General features: G+C 38.5%; 1 protein-coding gene across 3 annotated transcripts in view; it reads right to left on the bottom strand.

Moving 5' to 3' along the window:
• Positions 1 to 618: 618 nt before the first annotated feature.
• PRORP (protein only RNase P catalytic subunit) overlaps positions 619 to 17,952 on the bottom strand; it is a 61,688-nt gene continuing 44,354 nt past the window's right edge. For all 3 annotated transcript variants that reach the window (XM_068946438.1, XM_068946439.1, XM_068946441.1), the window contains 3 exons: positions 4,807 to 4,955; positions 3,096 to 3,291; positions 619 to 1,037 (listed from right to left, as the gene is read on the bottom strand). In XM_068946438.1, the coding sequence (XP_068802539.1) occupies positions 909 to 1,037; positions 3,096 to 3,291; positions 4,807 to 4,955 (474 nt within the window). In that variant the 3' untranslated portion in view covers positions 619 to 908. The remainder of the gene's footprint in view (positions 1,038 to 3,095; positions 3,292 to 4,806; positions 4,956 to 17,952) is intronic.

The raw sequence follows: 17,952 nt of genomic DNA, 5'->3' as shown, positions 1-17,952 counted from the left end.
ATCCTTCAGCAGAGATTATGAGGCATTTCTATCTGTTTTTCTGGAGAGAGAGGTTTGCACAGAAGTGGTAGGCAGAATAAACAAATGCATGTTTGCCATACATACATTTACAAATAATAACTTAGAGTACTTTTCCTGTAATATATAATATTTTTTTATTGCTTACAATTTGGGATAGATTTTATAGAAATGTCTGTACAAAATTCAGTTTTGTCCTGTTACTGCCTGTAATGAATTTCTAGCTATGATTAATTTCTGTTTAGAAAATTCACACATTTACATAAGCAAACTATTCCAGAGGCATGAAATCCTCTCAGAAGCAGCACGTTTAAGACTGTGAAAGAGCCACACGGTTCCTTACACTTATTGTTTCCTTATTCTTCCGAACAAAATCTCAATATATGTTGTTATTAAGTATTAGAACTATGTTTGGCAAATGTTAAACACCACTTGGCCCAGTCAGCTCCATTTATTGGACACAGTGCGCAACATGGTTGCAAGGTCAGCATGCCAATTTTGCGGGTATTCTGCAAGTTATGACTGATTTATTTGAAGTACAGAGTTTATGATTTTCAGTGTAGATGAAAAGCTTGAGCAAAAAAGGAACACAACCTGAAATTCCAAGATGAAAAAATAAATTTTAATTCAAATCACATTGGGAAGCTACAGAAATGGCCTGTACAGATGGAAACAACAGACCCAATTCATCCCTGCTGGACCACCATTGATGTTAACAGATTTACTGCTGGAATGATTTTGACAAAATGCAACCACTGAATATTTTTTCAGCTACAGGCCTCACCCATTAATCCTGTAATTGCACTGCTGAGGTCTAACAGCACAGCAACAGTACTGTCAGCAACAGTAATAAAAAAATGATGCTTCAGCTTTTACAAGTACATTCTTCATTACTTCTGTTGAAGACAGAGCCATTTTCTTGGTACTCGATATGAATATCGCTCCTCAAAAGTGTCTTTATAGGGGATATGCCATGTATCGCCTGTAGTCTGTACCACACAGTCATAATTGAAAGCAGGCTGTTGGATAAAGACAGAGAAAAGCATTTTTATAGACTTTACACAATGTATTACTAAATTACCAGTTATAGTATAGCTAGTTATAACTTGCAACATTCCCTTAGAAATCTCCACAGTTATTATTAACACACTTCTACAGAATAGTAAGTACAAGGAGTAAGAGCATGCTAAGTACCCATCAGTAACTTTTGAAATTTTTACTCTTGACCATTTCACTGAACATTTTATATCACCTGTGTATATCATACAAAATACCAAACACATTTAGCGTGCCTGATGGTGTCTTTCTACTGATATCCTGCAAAAGTGAAAAGCACTACAGCAGGGCTCTCTTTGTTGACTTCAAGGTTCTTTCTATTTACTTTTCTCTTTCTCCCTGGACCATGACCCATATTCCTCATATCTTTTGTTCTATACAGCTTGCTTTTCATTTCTATGTGTTTAAAAGATTTATACAGATCAAATATGACAGTATCCATTCATCCCAAAAACTCTCATTTATTTCCCAACAGCAAACAACTTCTAAATTTTAGCAAATAAAGGAGGAAAATGGAAAACATCTTCCAGTAGTTTGTGGCCTTGGACTCATTATAAACGGTTAAAGTTCTGCCTTCAGTCTCTACCAGATAATAATTATTTGAATATATTCAGTTTCCAGAAATAGCAAACTGAATTTTTTCCGTTCAGTTGAACGAAATCATATGGGGATTGACTCAGGATGTGGAGTTTGTACGTTTGCAGTAAAATCATAGGTTGCATTACTGACATCTTGTGTTTGTTTGTCCAGCGTACCTCTTTGCTTTGTGTTCAGGCTGATGCAAGAAAGGGAATTATCACTAACACTTTCAAGCATGTCCTGTCAGAAAAATGTAATAAACCATTCTTCTAATCTATTATGTTACAGGTATACCACCCCATTATATATAACACAAATACAAAAGAATTGGTTTGCAATTACAGGTCTTAGAACATATTATCACTCCATACGCTCAGTGTTGGAAGGATACTTCCCTACTACAGCTCCTAGAATAACCTAGAACATACCTATGACTGGAAAAGCCCAGCATGCAAAATCATTTGTATAGGAACTAGGATGTGAAAATTACTAGCCCCGCTAAAACAAAAGAAAGAAACAAGGTGTAGCCAAAGCTGTGCAACCCAGGTAACCCTATATCCAGTATCTGGATTCCTATATAGCAACACGGGATGAAAGGCCTGGATAAGCCTGGATCTTTACAGTCTGCTCACAGTGATGATTATTATTTTACAATTCTAACCAGAGCAGCAAGAAAATGAATCTGCATATGCACAGCAGTCTTTTAAATCATTGATAAAAATGGAGACAGATCAAACATTAAAAAAGTGCATGATCTGGAATACCATATGATGAATCAGATAGTCCTTAAAAATATTTCAGAACAGCTGCAGTCTAGTTAATGAACTGCTTATGGCTCACAGGGACTGAAGTCTCCCAGACAAAAACAGTACAGTACTATGCTAAGAAAGATGTCTTATGCTTGGAAGGGTGCCATTTCTACAGCTGAATACTGACTACAAATCTGACTCTTCTGGGCTTTCCTTCATTGCATGAAACTTAAAAAAAAAAAAAAAAAGTTATAAAAATATTACAGTGAATACTGAAATACCTGCATTTCTCTTTGACTCCTTCTTTAAAATAAAGATGAAAGAAATTCTATTACACAGTTAGAAATATAGTATTTAATAATAGTGCTGCAGAGGAGAATAAGGTATTTCTAAGTTTAAAACAAACGCAGAAAAATTGGCACTCATGTTTTACTGACTGGAAAGATTTGTATACACAAAAATTATCTACATTTTAAACATTTAAAGCAACACTGTCTTGTCATTTTGTCAGTTTTCCAGTTTGTGGTATGCTTGTGAACACAGTGAATTTTCAGTAACAATGGGAGTTTTAAGCACACTGGTACAAAACTACTTAGACCTCAGCAAGAATCTTTTTGCTTACTGAGTTTGAAAATGTGCATATCCTTTAGTGAATATGCTCTGTGTTCTTTCTGAATGCAGCAGGTAACTTACCAAAAAATTTATATGCTTTCCTTCTACAGAGGGGGAAAACACTATTTGGTGTCCACGCTGCCACTTACGGAACAGATGACGTGTCACACTGTCAGAAAGACAAGCCTTGTGATCCCGGAGGAAGTCTCTAGTAACAAACTTGCAATGTTTGCCTGATCTAAGAGTGGCATATAACAGGAAGGCATCATCTTCAGAGCTTAATAAAACACACATGGAAAAGATGGACATCATTCACACAGCAGTAATTGGTTACGAGAAATGAATCAAGTGCTGATCCGAGATTTATTCATCAGCAATACTGAAAATTCCCATTACTACTCAATTTCGCTGGTAACAAAGAATTTCTCCTTACTACAATGCACCAAAAGTTAGAGGAATAAACATTAATTGCATGCTACATAGAGTCTTCTCTCTTATCACAAACTGATAATATAACAGTATAATCTTTTGCCACAGAACTTAACAGTACAGTGCTATGGGGAACACAATTCCTAAAATTGGTAACGGCACCCCCAACGCTTTTTTGGAATACAACAATAATCACAACTGATAACAAAACATAATGTAGGCAATAGCATACATTTGCAAGTCTTTATCACGTGGGTAAATATTCTTCTAAAAGGCACTGTGATTATTTGCAAAATATATTCAACACTAGCTGTCATTAAACTGAAATAGTTTTAGGGAAAATCTCCAAAAATCCATGTGGCATGAGTGGGCATGAGTTACCCCATAGGTGAAGGAGCTGAACACAAGTTTGCTCAACACCACTTTTTGATTGCTGTGGATCAGCATAAGAGTGAGCAACAAGACATGAGATTAAGTGACGCTCTCCATCCTGGGGTTTCACTGTCTCCTTTGGCAGCGCTGAGATAGTAGGAACAGCAGCAACATGATTCAACAGCAAAGAGGACAAGAGCCAGAACTAGAGGGGAGGTGAAGGAGAATAGAGCTGAAACCAGGAGCCAGACAGAAGAGACTTGGATGGGCCACTGGGTTAAGGAGCTTGGTCAGAAGTTCTGGAAACTTAGATCAGAGGAGAAATGGCAGAGACAGGGGAAGGATCAATAGGGCTTGAGCTGGATGGAAGGTAGGTGGAGTTGGAACTGAAGAACACTTAGACTCATTATTCAAGGAAAGTAGGGCAAGAGAGAAACAGTAAGATGGAGGCAGACACAAGCAGGTAGTTTAGGGACAGAGACAAGCTAGACTGGACAAAAGCTGAAGGGTCATGCTTCTGAAAAGAGAGGCAGAAGGTCTGTTCCCACTCATGGAAAGATTCTGCTCCAGGAACAGCAGGGAACTCAGTGTTCCAGATTCTCAGCATCCCTCCCCTTCCAAGCAATACTGGCAAGGGATAGACTTCCTATCTCTTGCCACGCGGATGTACACAGCAGACCGCTACTGTATACTGCTCCCACCAGGTATTCTGTGAGTTCAGGCCACCATGGTCTTGGCAAAGGTTCTAAAAGTTATAAGCAGCCATATAAATGTCAACATGATTCTAAAATGATGATATTCTGTCTTAACGCAACATTTAATCTGTATTGGTTACTGAAGCAAACAGAGCAAGGGATACGCCTTTCTTTTATGCATGCAGACTTGGAGACAGTAGTAATCGTACTAAAACCCACAGTTCTTTATACTGATTTAAAATGCACATAATTCAAAAGTTGATTTCCATTAAGTTTAGCCATTTTCTTCAACTTACATATTTTCAGCAAAGAAGAAGTCTGCCTTATTCTGCATCTCCTTCATAATCTCCTGATTCCAATTTGAAGAGTTAATCAGCATGTGTTTGCGGCCCAGCACAAGCAACCGGACATTCTCCTTTGCCAGGCAGTCGACAGCATGAAATAGCTGCAGAAAACAAAGCAAAACCAAAGACTTAGCTATGAAAATAGGATGACAGGAAACATTTTTTCATCTGCATATCAAACAGTGCAACTTCTAACATACCCTCATTTCCCACAGTTCTTTCTTGCAGTGCAAATTAAGTAGATAACTCTAATACAACTCTCTAATAACAAAAAAAATTAACTCATTAAAGGAAGCAACTCTCAAACACAAAGAAAATGCACTGCCACTGTAAACCTTTCTCAACTCTTGATGTTTTTCATTGACATGAATGAATTCGTTCGGAGTTCTGTGGAGACCTCAGAAGATCAGAGTCAGGCTAAGGGACCCAAATCTCTTTGGGATTTAAGTAGTGTCTAGCCCTGGAAATGATTCAGCAGCAAAGCCTCTGTTGGTATTGGAGCAAGGAGGACGGAGCCCTAAACCAGTCCGCTTTTCCAGCCCCACCTGTGGTCAGAATTGCAGAACTACACTTGAGCTGGGCTGCCCTGCGGGGAAGCAGCAAGCTACTGGAAAAGGAAATCTGTGACCTCAGGATTAAGGGTTTATGAAAGCCACATCCAGACTAGCCACCCACTTATGAACCAACATCCTGAGCTGGCATATTCACTGCTATGTCATCTTCTCTTCAGAGGGACTTTACACCAGCATCTTCAAGCTGTGTCTGTTCAGCAGTAAGTGCTTCTGAGGCCAGGCATCTGAGCGGTGACTGGCTGCCTGTGGCTTCTCCTCCCCACCTCACCCAGCCAGAGCTCAAGGAGGGCAAAGATGCTGCCTTTCAGCATACAGATTGTAACTATGGCCTGGTCACAAAACAATAGCATTTGAGTTGTGCCCAGAAAATAAAGCGGCTCTTGAGACTGAAGCATCATGCTTGAAGGCTGAGGACCGTATGTTCAACCTTCACAAAAAGATGTCTCTTAACTATCATCTGCATTTGCTGCTACCATTTGTCAATATATAATCCCATGATTTTTCTCCAATCCCTCTTCCTGCTTTTCTAGCTACCTCTCTCTTCCCTGTTCTCTCTTGTCCCTGCTGCACATCAAACTGCCCTTCTCTTTCCCTTGTTCTTCACCTTCCTTTCCTTCCTATGTGTGATCATCTTCAGCAAGCTCCTCTGGTTCAGGGGCTAGAAAGAATTTGCCTCCCCTCCTGGGGTACAATTTTACAATGCATTTAGTTTGATCTACCTGCAAGCAGCAGTGGAAAGAGCGGTCCCACTCATTCCTGTCTCGAGCTGCACGTTCCCACTACTTCTGTTGCATCAGATTTTAACTACTCATGAGCTCACTGATCCAACCAAATAATTTTTTTTTTCTCCAGGGGTTAGTTTGCAGCCATGCATTCATAGACCCGACTCAGGGCAGATGATGGGAATACAGAGCCAGAAGTGGTGAGGACAGACGGAGTGGGACCGCCCCTTTCAGCAGATAGCCTGCAGTTACATCAAATTAAGTGTCCCATGAAACTGGATCCTGAGGAATGGAGAGGGCTGTGTCTTTGGAGATATGTTTCAGAACTTTTATTGGAACACAGAACTGAAAGGCATAAACAAAAGCCACCTCTTTGATATTAAAGGAAGGCTTTCAGAGTAACTGTATTATGCAATAATATATCTTCTTGTCTATATTAAAGATTTAGGTATTAGATCATTAAATTATGCTATTATTAAAAATGGAAAATTGGAAGTTCGGTTTATTTTTTCATTATTAATGTTTCTTTGTTGAATGGCTCATCTGAGCAGTAAAAATTGGCTCACCAATTTTACTTGTTTATAGTCACTTTTATTTTCAGGTTCTCTTATGCATTCGCCCAGTCCTGCAAATGGCTGGATGCAAATCCCAAAGGGGAATTAAGTTTGTTAAGCTGGTTTATTAAGCTGTTTTAAACAGAGCTTTTAAAGCTTTTAAACAAAACTTTCGGGCAGATATTTCCTCTGGCTTACCAGAAGTCGAGTTTTACAACATCCAGGGCCAGATGCTTCACTGGTGGACATTAGGATTTCTCCACAACAGTGATTCTGCAACTTAAATTTCTAGACGCCAACTCCCATGCCGGAAGTTGTACTATTTTTTGCCACTCAAATCATTCCCACTCAAGCAGGGATATATACAATCTTTCAGTGTAATCACAAGAGCACATACTGACAAAAATAAAAAGAACTTTTCAAAGCCATACTGTTTTAATAGAAACAACTGGATTCAAAGTATTCCCACAAATTACAATTAACTATGTACGTAGCATAAAGTGGGCTGAAAACAATATAAAGATTTTCTCAATAATCCTATATAGGAAATAATTTTTATTTTATTACATAGCTACAATAGTCTATGATTGATATAACTACCTTAGTTCATAGATGACTTGCAGTGTAAAATTAGCAAGATTAATCTTCTTCTTTATAACACAGTTCATATTTTTCTTCTTGCTGTCTGTTTTTGCTTTAAAAATATCAAAATTTAGGTTTGGCCTACTTACAACATGGCACCAAAATAATCAGAGTTAATCTCATTTTTTCCGGTTTTATTTCAAGTCGCTTTGTGAAGGATGATTCTGAAATAAAAAACTATTTTATTTCAACTACATCTAACTTAACTTTTGTTCAGTTTAACTGCCCTGACCTAGGGGTTTATAGAAAAATGTCATAGCAAACTTGTACACAGAAGCTCTTTGCCTTGGACTACACGCCAACTTGCGCTGGTTTTAACATATCTTCAATTTATATCTGGTTTATCATGGATTCAATTGTGCCTGTGAATCCAGGGTATTTAAAACTATATCTACTCTTATGCCGAAATAAGAACACTGACACCTACAACTGGCACTGAAGGAATAGAAGTTGGGAATGTAACTACCACCTGCATACACATTTTCACGTAGAGAATTCTGTAGCAAAGGAATACCAACCATGCGTAACTTAAGCAACCCTTTAGGAAGTCCAAATGAAAATACCTTTTCCTCATGCTTAATGTTTTGCTATGTTAAGGGAAGGTTAGCAGGAAAAAAAACAGTGGAAAAAAGTTCAAAAAATTTGCAAAGAATATTTCAGTAACAGAGTCTATAAAGTCTGAAATGAAAAACTTGACAGCAAGAACATTCTGGTGGGACAACAGAAGAAATAAATCTTAAAAACAAGCTAAGAGTCAAAAACAGTCTCGGGAACATAGTTGCACTAGTGATATCAGACTTATCAACAAAGAATTGCCAGCATTTGAATTGATGGACTTTACCACCAGCAAAAAGGGAAAAACCTTTTAATTGCACTTATGGTTCAACACAGAGACGGTTGGATTTCCAGCTACAGACTGGTGAACTGGAACTCCTGCCAAGTTTATGCAAAATGTAGTTGGCTCGGATCCAGCTCTATTAAGATTTTCTTTCCAAAGGTTATAACTAGCATTAGTTTGTCCCTGTTAGTCAGTCCCTGTAGACTTTCTTCTACATATTAGCAGCATAAGACACTCTCTAGTACAAAGTGCTTCAGGGAAAAATTTGAGATGCGGGTATAAATGAGCTTCAGTTTTGCAATGGAAAAACCTAACAGGCTTAAATCTTAACAAAGTTAACTGGAATCACCCTGAAAAAATTCAGAAACTGCTGCTTGCATAACAACACATTGTCCCTCCTCTACTTCTCACAAAGATTAACCTTTACTTACGCAAATAGAACGCAGATGAGAGAAATTTTTGCTTTCACAAGATCAAAAGAATATTGTTCTGCACGCTCCCTTCCTTGATGCTATATTAAAGAGCATTTTATCTCATTTTAGGCTTGGACACTTAACAGTGGTGGTCTACATAGAGTCACAGAACTTACGTGGGGGGTTTCCTAAGTGAGCCTACTCCCACGCCAGACTGCTTCTCAAGAAAAGAACAGGAGGCACACTGTAACAACTGTTTCAGTCATAGAGGAAACAGAACATAGCACTGATAACAAAGAAACAGCAGTAGCGATATCTCAGTTAAAAAGACAAGTGCTTTTTCATCTAATATTTCCAACAGTAATTTCCAAATTATTGTTCTCTGCAGCTATGTAATGCAAATATGCTAAATGCAATAAGCTTTATGTAGATGCAACCTTTGAGTTTCTCCACACTACTTAAGGTAGCCAACATCACATGTTCAACTGGATAATCTGTTCAAGAGGCAATTTGTTGAAAATATTAAAAGAATATTCAGTACACACACATTCTTCATGCACATTCATGCACCTCGATCCTCTATTCCCACCATCCCCATATGTTACAAGTCAGACATTTAAGTCGAGGACCTTAACTCCATCAGGGAACAGAAAATGGTGCTTCAAAGGAATGTGGCTCCATGCATCTAACTGTGCAGAAAAAGAAATCCTTCTAAATAACCTCTGATGGTAATTAACATATTCCCTGAAAATTGATAATTGCCTTTTCTTTGTATCATTTTCTCCTGTATCATTACAAATTTCAGTTTCTCCTGTATCATTACAAATTTCAGTCATTTTTTAAAAATACAAACCGTGCATAATTCTCTCTGCAAAGGTCTTTGTGCCAGTAAATCCTAACATACTATAAAGATTTTTCTTATTGTTCAAAACATGTGTTGAACCAGTTTTACTGGGAATCTTCTGTTCTCATTCTGCAGGACAGAATCAGTAAGAGAGCGCCATTTGGTTGCATACCATCTTGTACTGTTTTATAAGTCTCAGTCTCATACCTTTAGCCTTTCCTACATGCAGTGGAATTTTTTGATGTTGATACACTGGACCTTGGTTTTCAAACGCTTGCTTTCACTACTTACTCTACATTTGTAATTGCTATCAATTTTCTTGAGAATGGTGATTATAAAATTAATGTAAGGATGATCTTTTTCAAATATTAGTGCCTTTTAAATTGAGACAGTGGAGCATATTACAAGCACATTTTCCCCTGAGAAACAGGAATTATAAACTACCATTGTGCAGAGGAGAGAAAAAAAGCATTGCATGGTTAGAACGACTTGTACTGTTCATAAGGCAAGACATGGCTGAGGCAAAGCAGCAATAAGCTGTGAACCGCTGCTTTTCTGCACAAATCACCAGCCACATGACACAGTACTAGAAGGATCACTGCATTATATAAATAACTATGATTACATTCAGTCTTACTTTCCTTTCCCCTGACAGTGCACATCAGGTTCCATGTTTCTTTCTGAACTGCAGAGACATTTTCATCAAGCTATTTGTGAAGATTGCTAGATCCTTCCCCTAAAAGCTCATGCTAGTTAGAACCTGCCATATGAAGAGGTTCTATCTGCAATCCTTTTCATTTGTCAGTTACATTTAATTTATCATTGTGCTGTCCCAGTCTTTGTTTAAGTAGATCCTTCTCAAGCTTTGCCTAAAGTTTAATGTTTTACTGACAACGTAAACAATTTTGCGTTCACAGCACTTTAGTGAACTGGACTTTGATGAAGCCAGGATGCAGCCACAAAGTATGAAACTACACACAGCTCTTTGCAAGAATGAAGACCAGCTGTTCACAAGCCTATCAAGCATCTCCCAATGTAGATCTTTGCAGCACACTGCTAAGAACCATTTTTTTCCCTAGGAAAATCATAATTAAATGGATACACGTATTCAGTGTTGTGCATGTTCTAACTCTTATTTCTGAACCCTAAGCTGTGAAGAAACAGCACACGTGTACAATACCTGGCCTGACTATATACATTCATCTTTCTTGAGTGTATATGTTCATCTTTCCTTGGGATACTGCCAGAGATGAACATATGCAGCTATTTCCTCACCAGCCAATGAGCTCTTTTTTGTTTCTGCAGCAATACCATTTTATGGCATTTCCCCTCCACCATCAAGTTCCTACCCTCATACCACAAATGCATCTTTCTTTCAGTTGCTCTGATATAACCTGTTTGTGGGGCCATGTTGTCAACAGCACAGAAACAAGTGTGCTCAGACACAAGAGCAGGAATTTGCAGATCAGAGGAACTGGGGTGAGGAGAGGTGAGGTGAAAGAGGAATAGGACAGAGAACAGAAACTCCACAAGGTCATGCTGATGTTGAACGTATCACAGAAAAAAGCCCGAGTTTTCCAAACATGAAATGAAACAGCGGAAAATACTGAAACTGGCAATTCTACATTTAAAAAATCAGTAAGTTTTACCTTAAAAGAACACTTTTGCAGGTGAGAATCAATATGAACAATTTCCTACAGAAGGGAACTTTTCAATACAAAGTCCTAGAAATGGGAGTTTTGCAGTGACTTGCATTCTCAATTCTGCACAATTTAATGGAGGATCAAACATAGGAGTTCAGCTGAGGGAGCAGAGTGTGCTTGGCATACTGCAAGGTGAAAACTCATTAAGTTTCACAATAGTCCTATTAAGTAAATGCATGATTACAGCTCCATTTTACACATGTGCATGATGAAGCACAAAGAAGATGGATGACCATCTCATGCAAGGAACTAGGAGCAGAACAGGCTATAGACCTCCAAGGCTTCACTGCCAGTCATCTGTTCTGAGCCCAAAATCACATGCTGTGCCGTGTGTCACCGTTTCAAAGGTTAGCTCTCTGTACAACAGCCTTTCTCCCTGGGTATTACTGGAAACATCTGTCCGATGGGAATCCCCTAAATACTTCTGCATGGGCCCCCGCTGTGTGGTGGCTCAGTCAAAGGTGCCTTACCTGTTCTGAAGGTATAGCACGCAGAAATAAGTAACCAAAAAGTTACGATTTATTGTTAATAAACTACGGTAGACATTTTCTAAACATTTGTTTTTACTAACTGGCATCTAAAAGTAAAACACACTTACAGTCAAGTTTCTGAGCAGTAACAAACTGCTCTTACTATCATTACCTGTTATTATCATCTGTCAGTGCTGCCTCCCACCCAATACTGTAGCTGTGAAACTGCAGAGGAAATGGCTATACTGACCACAGGTACAGAGCGGGCATAAGCATACTTTCAGATGGGGCTGAGCATGAGTATATTCCCCAGAGGTTATGCAAAGATTTAATTCTGCCCATCAAGACATTTGTTTGACTTTTAGTTTCGTCATTTTAGGTTTTTTTAGGTTTTTTAAGTTTTTTTTTTAACTTATTTGTAGACAAGGAAGCTCAAAAAGCTGACTTGTGTACCTTAGTGCCAGGCACGGAAGCAGAGAGACGTGATGGGAAGCATGAGACTATTTCCCACAGCACAGCTGCTTACGGAAGGAAGGCGGGGTGCTGCTTGCAACAGGGAAAGGCGGGAATTTCTCACCGAGCCTGGTAATTTCACAGGAGCAAATTTGATACCATTATCACAGCAACAACCACAATGGAAGCTTCCTTTTATATTCACTATCATTGCTACTGAAAGTGTAAATTAATCTGAAAGTCCTCTTTACTCACATACAGAGACGGCATACACGTTTCGTGAGCTCCTAGAGATTATGCTGGCCATGACTAGCAAGGGGAGAGCTGCTTACAAGGAAAAGTGGTAATGGATGAGTAAACAGCAACCACAAGCTCAGCGAGCATGGTTTACCTTAGTGCTCTTGAGACAGCTAACAGCTAACTCTTGGGAATTACCCCTTACAATACTGGGGATTTCTGCAATACTGCAGAATCAATAACGTTGGGAGTATTTGCACTACAGGTAGGACAACTGAGACGGATGCAACACACATCGTGCAAAACTCTTACCAGTGACATCACTTTACATCTCAACGACAGCAGCAATCACACAACGTTTGACTTGTTCCAATCTGTCCACATTGACTCCACACTGATTTATCCTCTCCTGAACATGTTCAGTACAGACATGCCTTAAATTCCTATCACAAGTCATTAAAATTGGCCGTTCACTTTTAGGTGCCAGGTTTTGCTCTTGACTTCAGAGTTAATTCTTCAGTAACCAAAGGCAGACTATTGATTGAAGAGGAAAACTGAATCACAGGAGCAAAGATACAGGAGTTGACTTCATACAGATTGAGGATGATGCTGTAGTTTCGGTTTGCTCAGATGAGGTGATGCCCAAGTACAGCTCTGCCGTTTGCAGAGAAAATTTGCATTTGGAGGCATCCAGAGGATGTTTTTCGCTACCAGGCCCAAACTGATTCTGTACTGAGATACCTTGTGCCTCTACATTGCACCTTCCAGTGTTCCCAGTCACTGGAAGACTTAGCTCAAGTGCAGCACTGGATGAATGCAGACATACTACTTCCAGATCAAAACTGACTATAAGAATTTTCCATGCATTTAATCCAAGCTGATGAGCCTTCTTGAACGCTTGATAGCATGGAGAATAAAGCAGAATTATAAGAGTAACCTTAAACAGAATCAGCTCAGGTACAGAGGAGAGAGTATTATTTATCTTTTCTTGTATCTGGATATAATGGAGATATAACCTATAATTAGCGCTGTAGCTGGTTTCAACTGAAGGTGGAACCTGCTCAAAATAATTTCTGAAACAGTTCTTAATACAGGAATAATATGCTTGTAATTAAGCCATGACATATTATGTCCTGACATCATCTAAACCCTAGGTAAATTATCCGATTTCAAACAAGGTTGAAGAGCCAGCCACCTCGGCTCTTTATCCTACTGACCAACTCAGAGTACGATAACAATCTAAACTAAATCTCTGTAAATTGGGAAAAGCTGTAATGAATTTCTCCTATGAAACTTGGAGATCGGGATAGGTCCCTATCCTTTCCAACAAAGGCAGCACGGCCTATAAGAAAAAAAAAAAAGGGCATTGAAATAAGTATTTTAAAAGGCAATATGAAATCTAATTACAGCCGCATCCTGCTATATCTTATTCCCAAAAGACATGACAAGTAGTGATGTGATAGACAGTGAAGCAGGGCTTCCTGCAAGACTTAACCGAATCAATGGGGGATGCATGCAGGGACCATAAAAATGCACACAATTGAAATCTAGAAGGAAAGTATAAATGACATGAAGGATGGGGAGGCAGAGGCAGGATCATCAGCTAGAGGAGATGCTAGCTTTCTAGAGTCTGGCTTTTTGGAATGGATCACCATATTGGAAGATCTCAAGAATTTCATCTCCGACTGTACAGGCAGCGCATCCTTTAGTGCAAGTATTCTTACTTGTCTCTTTCTGAATGATAGCGTTTTCATCATCACCACCTTCCTCAGATGAATAAAGGTCAACCAATGATAAAGGAAAGAAAAATAGGTCATGACGATATCAAGCACAGCACGTTATTAAACGATCAATGACAGGAACTCTGAAGTGACAGCTAAAGAGGAAATGGAGAGTGGGGGTATTGCTGTATATTATATTATAATTTGCAAAAGGTAAGAACGGGCTTTTCTTTCTTATTGTTGCAACAATCCAAGAAACATGTGGACACATGAACATTCTTTAGTTGCGTAACTGAACTTTTGCAAGTTGAATTTTGAAAGTCACTACAGTGACAGTCAAGTTTCTCAGTCCAAAGAAGAAAATATGTCATACAGCAACAGTTTCAGTCTCCTGGTGACATAGAAACAGTGATTTGTTAACCACATACAATACTATTTTCCTTCCCAATTACTTTAAAAAAATGATAATGCTAGTTTAAATATGCAAGCAGATCCACTGATGTTGGCTCAGCAATTATAAATCAGAAATAAAAACGGAAGAAAAAGGACGGCATTGAAATCCAAAGCAGCAGTTTGAAAAGACAACAGCTGAAACTGGGAAATGTTCATATTCGCAGAGAAAAATGAGTAATACAGCAATTTTTCCCTTCTTTTACAAGTGGAGCAAAGTAAAACTTCTTCATGATTTCAGGAATTCAGAAATGCATACTGTGTGCATCAGCAATCACAATTCAACAATCTGAAATGGGGTCCTAGGCTGTTGGACTTAGACTCAGGAAGCTGCACCTCTCAGCCCTAGTCTGCACCTTCCACTTCCCAGAAGACTTATGTTGAAAAAAGGAAAGAACATGGGTGAGAACTACAGAACTAGGCCATCTGAGACAGCTAAAGGGATGAACATTCATTCTTCTTCTTGTTTTGGCTGTACTTTGGCTGTACTTCCTCCACGTGGCTGCACAATTTTGAGGGACAAGAAGATTAACCAAGTGACCCATGATCACGTGTCCTGATCTGACTGACTTCCTGACACTGGGTTTACAACGGGCACCACAAAGACTTCTGTTGGCATTATTCATTTGAGAGAGTAACACACGTGTGTGCATACATGTGTGCGTGTAAATAACTCGTTTTTATGTTTCTGAGTAAAATCCTCTTCTAGAGCTTGAATTTTGAACTGCTCAACACAGTTCCTGGAAGTACAAAAGGAGACATCAAGAACAACGCACAGAATGGGCCAAGTCCACTGAAAAATGGAAAATGACTTGAACTCATGAGGCATTTGCCAAAAGACATCCCTCTACTAGAAAAAGATGATGAAGCACACTGTTCAACTCCATAAGCAATCAAAATACACTCATATATACATCAGAGGCTTGTTATTATTGGATAGTAATTTTTGGAAGACAAGATGCTAACTTCAGAAAAAAACACCCTGCAATGAAAAGATGTAGGTATGAAACAAAACATGTCTCGTAAGTTTTGTTCATCTATTCTAAATGTAATCAGCTTTAAATTTCTTTTTTTTCTCCTCCATGAAAATTACTCTCCGTTAGGGACAGTTCCTCAGAAAATAAGACCGAGCACCCGGTTACTCAAGTCTTTCTGGGAATGAAAGCATGATTTTGCTGGAATAAAACCCTTAAGTATTAGGGACAAAATGTCTCTCCTGCATATTTTAAGTTTTTTAATACATACTATACTCTTGCCCAAGAGAGTAATTCTTCAGAAATAAAGGTGTTTTCAATAATGAACATTCTTGGATTTTCTCCTCCTTGAAAAACTCTTTCGTCAGAGTTAAATGCTAGCACCATAAATTAAATCAATACATGAAACACTTTTTCCTCCAATTATACTGAAAGAAGGGAAATTCTAGTGATAAAAACCAAGAGATTTGAATCACCCTCTTCTTTTTATAAGTTTTATTATGAAATCCAGAAAGTCAATCTACACAAGTAGAACTACTAAATCACAGCGCAACAGTCCTCCCAAATGTAAATAAGTTTTGTTTTGCAGCATGTCTTTTAACCCTCTTCTCAAGCCATATTACTCAGACTATGGCTCAACACATCAAAGAAATATGACTAGCATTCCACATATGTTGCATGACTGAACCTAGTAGTTATTGTTCCGAATTAAACCTTAAGTTCATTCAAGCCAGTATCCTACCTCTTAAAAATGACTTGTACCAGATGCTTCTATTATTTTTATTTTTATTTCAGTTTTTAAACCTCACCTCATTTCTGTTCTTTTTTGCCCTTCATACCTTGTTTTTTTGTAATTAATTCACAGCTTGGCTCTGCCTGTGAGGAAAACAAGCTGGCACAAGAAATACCAGGTGCTTTCTTACAACGTATGAACATGCTGTGGTATATAATTGTGGGACTGGCTGTTTCCCATACTAACCATCATCTTAAAACCTGTTGTATGAGGGCTCCCATCCCGCGCCCCCCAAAACCCCACCTTTTTTTATAATTAAGAAAGTCCAGAGTTAGAACTAACCATCAAACTACAGTCCAGGCTAATAGCAATGAGTTTTAGTTATGGACTGGTGTTAAAACATACTTGTTCATGAATTCTGACTGTCCGGAACGTCCTCTTTTCTTATGTCATGTAGAAAGAAGAAGAGAAGCTCCTGAGATACTTTTTCTCTGCAGCTAAAACTGTTGCATACTTTTCTCATCTGTCCTCTTACTCATCTCCTTTCTTGCAACAAAGAATAAATACCAAGATTTTGACAATACTTATGGAGCATCTTACATGGAATTTTTTTCATCCAGAACTCTCCTGTGCACTTACTATTTTGTACTACCGTCTGGAGATTTACAAAGTATTAAAAAGAGTTATCGGTATCAGCCTTCCTCAGCAAGGAACTGGAGTAGGTGATTCTGTCTATTTGTAAGGGTATATTAGCAGGAAAGTAAGCATGCAAAAGTTCAAAGGACACATGGAAGTGTTACCTAAGTGTTTCCATATATCAATACCATCCTTTCTTCTCATTCCTAAATTCTTCACAGCCTGTGCTGCTTGAACAGTATTTTCTTATTGTTCACTGCACATTGCATGGTTGTACTGAGTACTATGCACACATAATCTTTATATTTATGAGTTATATAAAAATGAAAAGGAGTATGATTTTACTTATTTTTATATGGCTACAGAAATGAAACTTTAACCAGAGCCACAGACAGTAAATGGAAGAATTTTCCCAATTACAGTCGCAGCTTCAGAGGTCTGCCATCTTTTACTCTAAACCCAGTCTTACTTTGGCATTATGTTGGTATTCTTGCACTTTTACTATTTTTGCAGTAGCTGTACACAACTAATTAAGGTCATAGGAGAATTTCTGTTATCATTTCTCATTTTAGAAAGAACATAAAAAGCTAGCTATTTGAAAGGAATATTTGTGAACTAGATGCATCTGTGCCACTCTTAGATTTTCACGGTTTGGGTCAGAAGTTATATTTAAGTACTGAAAATCCTGAACATGAGCACTATCTTGGGGCGGGGGGGAGTAGGGGATGTTGTGAAAATGAAAGCACAGCTTGACAGATCCTTTCCATAGATAAGAAATAACTTGGTGCAGGACCGAAATCAGCTTTGTAAGACTGAAACTGACAGTTTAAAAGATACCAATATTTTAGCTCTCACTACTGTCCTACACAGATGTCTGCACAGCGTCATTGACCTAGTCTGATGTCTTCTCCCCCCTTCACTTCATGGTTCAAAAAGTCCCAGAAGGTACTTTTATTCTTTGTGGAAAGGTGCCACATCAGCTGGGGAGATCACTGTTATTGCAGGCACAGGCATGACGCTGTCATAGGACAGTATGAGGCACATTAAACCTGAGCTTCTGCAGAGACGTCTAAAGTTTTAATAAACTTGAGAGTTACACAAAAGCTATATAATATTTTTTTATATAGTTTTAATAA

Source organism: Struthio camelus, chromosome 5 (genome assembly GCF_040807025.1).
Source record: "Struthio camelus isolate bStrCam1 chromosome 5, bStrCam1.hap1, whole genome shotgun sequence".
Lineage (NCBI taxonomy): Eukaryota > Metazoa > Chordata > Aves > Struthioniformes > Struthionidae > Struthio > Struthio camelus.
This window is presented reverse-complemented; position numbering and strand designations above follow the sequence as displayed.